This window comes from Merops nubicus, unplaced genomic scaffold (genome assembly GCF_000691845.1).
Source record: "Merops nubicus isolate BGI_N331 unplaced genomic scaffold, ASM69184v1 scaffold13665, whole genome shotgun sequence".
In the NCBI taxonomy this organism is placed as follows: Eukaryota; Metazoa; Chordata; class Aves; order Coraciiformes; family Meropidae; genus Merops; species Merops nubicus.
The window spans coordinates 1-4,462 of NW_008607700.1; the positions used below are offsets into that span (position 1 = coordinate 1).

Sequence of the window (4,462 nt, forward strand, 5' to 3'; positions counted from 1 at the left end):
GGCCCGTTGAGGGCCTCCAGCAGAGACACCACCTCGTATCCCGGGGGAATGTTCTCTGAGGACTGGGGAGAGAGTGGGGAGACGGGATGAGGGGCCTCCAGGACATTTCAGGCCCCCACTCCCCACCCCTGCTCCCAGCAGTGTTGGGGTGCCCTGGGGAGAAGTTAAAACCCAAAGAACACACAAGCTACCTGCACAAATGAAAGCCCCAAATCCACACACTTTCCACTCAAGTAAAGCACATTATTTTGCAATACAAAACTTACTCTTTTTTTTGTAAGACCTGCTTGCATGCAACCAATAAACCCTGGGAAGCACATGCATGCCCACACCTCCTCAGCCAGAGGGGGTACAGAGGGCTGGAGTCCCACGGCCACCCGGGTGGACCAGGCTCAGCCAAGCACTGACCGAGTGCTCCTCGGAGTCGGAGGTCTGCGAGGCAATGATGGGGTTGAAGCTGGTGGGCGAGAGAGGTCCCAGTTTTTTCCTCATGGCTCGGATTTGAAGCAAGGCTCTGAAAGCTGTGACAGCACAGGTGAAAGGCAGGATGAAAACTGGGCACCAGGAGGAGACAGCAACCCCTCCACCAAAATACCACCCATTCCCAGGAGGGGCATCCCCGCATCATAGACTCATTCAGGTTGGAAAAGACCTCTAAGATCATCAAGTCCAACCACCACCCAACTCTACCGTGACCACTAAATCCAGGTCCTGAGTCACAGAATGGCTTGGGTTGGAAGGGACCCTAGAGATCATCTAATCCAACCTCCCTGCCATGGGCGGGGGCACCTCTCAGCTAGACTAAGGTGTCCTGAATTGCTACATCCACACGTTTTTTAAACCTCTCCGGGGATGGCGACTCCCCCACCTCCCTGGGCACTCTAAGCCAACACCTCCCCACTCCGTCAGCACAGAAATCCTTCCTAAACCCCAATTTAAACCTCCCCTGGCCCAACTTCAGCCCATTAACTTGAGCCATCGCTGAACGTGGGGCTGCAGGGAGCCAAAAACCCGAGGACGGGAGATGCCAGCTCCTTTTCCCCGAGCTGCCAGCGTGCCCCCTGAGCCCTTACGCAGCCTGCAGATGGGGCAGTTGTTGGCCTGGTAGCGCAGGGTGTCGGCGCAGGTGTTGCAGAGGCAGAGGTGGCGGCAGGGCAGGATCAGGGTGTCGCGCACGTCCGAGAGGCAGACGACGCACTCGGCGCTGTTGTCGCTCACCTCGTCCTCGGCCACCTGCCCCATGGGAAGAGACCACAGACGCTCACCTCCGGCCACCCCAGCCCTCGTGGCCTCAGGGTGGGTCACCTAAAATACCCAGTGGGTGCCCTGAGAGGTCGCTGCGGGGTCCCGCCTGCGGCCCTGGGCTGCCCGCTGTTGATGGACAACCCCGGGACTTGATTCCTCCCCTCCTGGAGGCTGGGAGATAGGGCCGGAGGTGGCAGGCACCTCAGAGAGGTTTGCATCCTTCACCCCAGCTTTTACATATATAGAGCCCAGGGTGAGGCACATCCCATGCTTTGAGCCACATGCCATGCTTTGAGCCACACAGTCGTCTCCTAAACCAGCAAGATCCAGCCACCACCCTCCCAAAGGGCCACAAAGGGCCAGGGGGAAAGGCTCAACCCTTCAGCTTTCTGCCTCCAGCAGCTTCAGTGCCAACACGAAGTGCCCCCAGGTGCCTGCACACCCCAGCAGCTCCATGTCGTGCCGCAGCCTCTTGCCCTGAGCATGTTTTAGTGGCAGGACTTGTGCTGGGGGAAGGGGAGAGGGGGTGAGGGAGCCCCCTGGGATGGAGGCACCTACCTTGGAGTTCTGCGTGTTGTACTTGTTCTCGATGCCGTAGATCTCCTGCAGAAGGTAGCTCACACCATCCACCTGCAACCCCATGGGGAAGGGGTGAGGAGCAGAGGCACATCCCTCTGAGGCACCACAGGTCCTGGCCCCCTCCTGAGGCCAGCCCCCCTCATCCCAACACCCCAGGTCACTCTTTGCAGTGACACACTCGAAACTGCGCTCAAGAAAGCTCCCTGGGAGGCAGGAGCAGGCCAGGGGCAGGATGCTGCCCACACCAGAGTCTCCTGCTTCCCGACACCCTCCTGCCCACAGGGGCGAGTGGGGTGTAGGTGCCACCACCTCGGGGACACCTGTTCACTCACCACTTGCTTCTGCTTGAGGGGCTTCACGCAGAAGGTGCCATCGCTGTGCTGGAGAGAGGAGAGCACATGGGTGGGCACCAGGGCTGAGCACCCCAGGGTCTGTTGTGCTTGAGCACCCACCCACTCCATAGCTGCCATCAGTCCCATCTCACTCCCAGCCAGCCCATTTTGCAGCAGTTCTGGTTTTCCCTGACACCCCAGTACCAGGTAGCTGTGGGTTCTCACACACACCACAAGGCTGAAGATTTGTTGGAGCAAGGAAGATGGAGTTGAGAGCAAATGCCTCAGAAGAGGGTGCTCAAAATTAGGGTGTAGTCCCAGAATTTCATAAGCAGCCCCCAAATACCCCCACAGACCAGCAGCACCATCCCATGCCCCACCAGGTCTCTCCAGGCTCTTGCACCCAGTGGGTGAGAGGGTAGGAGGGGGAGGACAGTCCCAGCTTGGCACTTACCTTCTCAAAGGTGGCCAGCAGCACATGGCAGTGCCCGATGTGCTCTGCAAGACACAAAGGGACGGACGGCGCTCAGAGGGTGGGCAGGGCCACGGCAGCAGCGGGGAGAAGCAGGAGGCTGTGCGTGGTTGCTGCAAGGGCTGGCACCATGGTGCCAGCAACTGGGCAAGACCAACCCAGGAAGAACCCCCCGTCCTCACCCTCTCCTTCATCCACCACCGCCTGCACCACCATGGGGTACACCTCCCGGTCCAGGTCGAAGCCCAGCTGGAGAGAGAAGGGAGGAGAGGCTCGGTGAGATGGAGCAGCGAAGGAGGCTTCACCCCACATCCATAACCACACCCGACCCCAGGGCCGATGCCCAGAGGGACCCACCTCCTCTTCGCTCCACTCGGAGGGGTCCACGGTGTGGGAGGGCACGCAGAACTGCTGGCACACCCCCCGCTTGTAGTGCACGGTCTCCGACTGCAGGCTGGTGTCCCTGGGGATATAGCTGTCCCGAGGAGAGGACAATCAGGGGCACCGCGGGTGTCCCCGCGCTCCTCCCAGTCTCCCGGCTCACAGGGATGCCGGGAAGATGGGAGGCAGGGCGGTCACACCCCTCCTCCTGGATGCCTCTTGGGGATGAGGCAGGAAGTCTTAAAAAGGACTACAAAAATCCATGGACTCAAATACCCCCAGGGCAAACAACACAGGACAGGAGGGGACAGGGACAACCCTGCAGACAACTTGGTGGGGACCAGGAGGTGAAGTGATTTCTCCTGGTCTCAGCTCTGACCTGGAGATAACAAGAAGGGGGAGGATGGGATGAGGAAGGAGGTGGCAAGGGCTGGCAAGGACCTGCTGGTGGCATTCAGGGGAGGCGAGAAGCCCCCCTCTATCCTCAGCACTGCTTCATGCCCCAAGGAGGGGAGATGCTCAGGGGAGGAGAGGCTCCGTGTCCACCAGCAAAGCCCCACACCCTGGCCAGGGGGACAGGCCAGGCTGCAGGGCAGGGGGGACACACCAGGCTGGGGCTCCTCACCTGGCCACCCCATTGTGGAACTCCTCGGTCGCTTGGTAGTAGATGGTTATGGCCACGCGAGTGTCCGTGTCGAAGGTGAACTCCACGTTGTAGTGCACCTTGGCTTTGCTGACCTCCTCCCCCGGGGTCTTCACCTCTTCTGAGCACCTGGAGAGCACAGAGTGTCTGGGAGATGGGCACCTCTCGGGGTGGGCTGGGGGTGCCCCAGAACTGGTCCCCTGGCACAAGGACCCAGAAGAAGGTGGCCGCCTCCCCCAGGGGAAACTGAGGCATGCCAGGAGAGCCCGGCATGCCCAAGGTCAAGCCTGCACACCGGGAAGCTCTGCAGGCAGATTTCAGCTGCAATCCTGAATCTCCCATGTGGGCTGCAACCCCCAGACTCCCTCCAACAAAGCCTTTGGAAGACTGGGAGGAAGAAAAGGCAAAGCACTTCAAAGGCAGCACTAAGCTCCTTTAATCCCAGCGCCCAGGCGGGAAGCTCACCCATGCCAGGAGGAGAAGGGGCACATTTGGGCAGTGATAGCTTGTCCCCTCTGTCCACCTGTGCTCAGATCCGAGCATCTCTGTGCTCAGCATCCCCCGGAGCACCCAGCCAGACCCTTCCCTCCCCATGGCTCGTGGGGAAACAGGCCCTCCCCTCCCCATGGCTCGTGGGGCGCCCAGCCCCATCCTGCCCGCAGCAGGACTCACTTGACGAGGCGCAGGGTGTCCTTGCGGATGTTGATTAAGCTCCTGAGGGTCTTCACGGGTTCCTGAGGAGGTGGAGCAGCGTAAGGGAACTAGGACGAGAGAGACACTAGTGAAGGCAGACGCATGCGGGGGAGCTGA

The 4,462-nt window shown here is 60.4% G+C and overlaps 1 protein-coding gene across 1 annotated transcript; it reads right to left on the minus strand.

Moving 5' to 3' along the window:
• Window positions 1-5: 5 nt before the first annotated feature.
• Window positions 6-4,413, minus strand: RNF157 (ring finger protein 157; the record flags this gene model as incomplete). Its single annotated transcript, XM_008940031.1, has 10 exons — window positions 6-62; window positions 409-521; window positions 1,074-1,233; window positions 1,804-1,875; window positions 2,157-2,204; window positions 2,611-2,654; window positions 2,811-2,877; window positions 2,986-3,103; window positions 3,635-3,781; window positions 4,325-4,413. Coding segments are annotated over 10 exons (915 nt in total), but the record flags the coding sequence as incomplete, so codon positions are not given.
• Window positions 4,414-4,462: the final 49 nt, after the last annotated feature.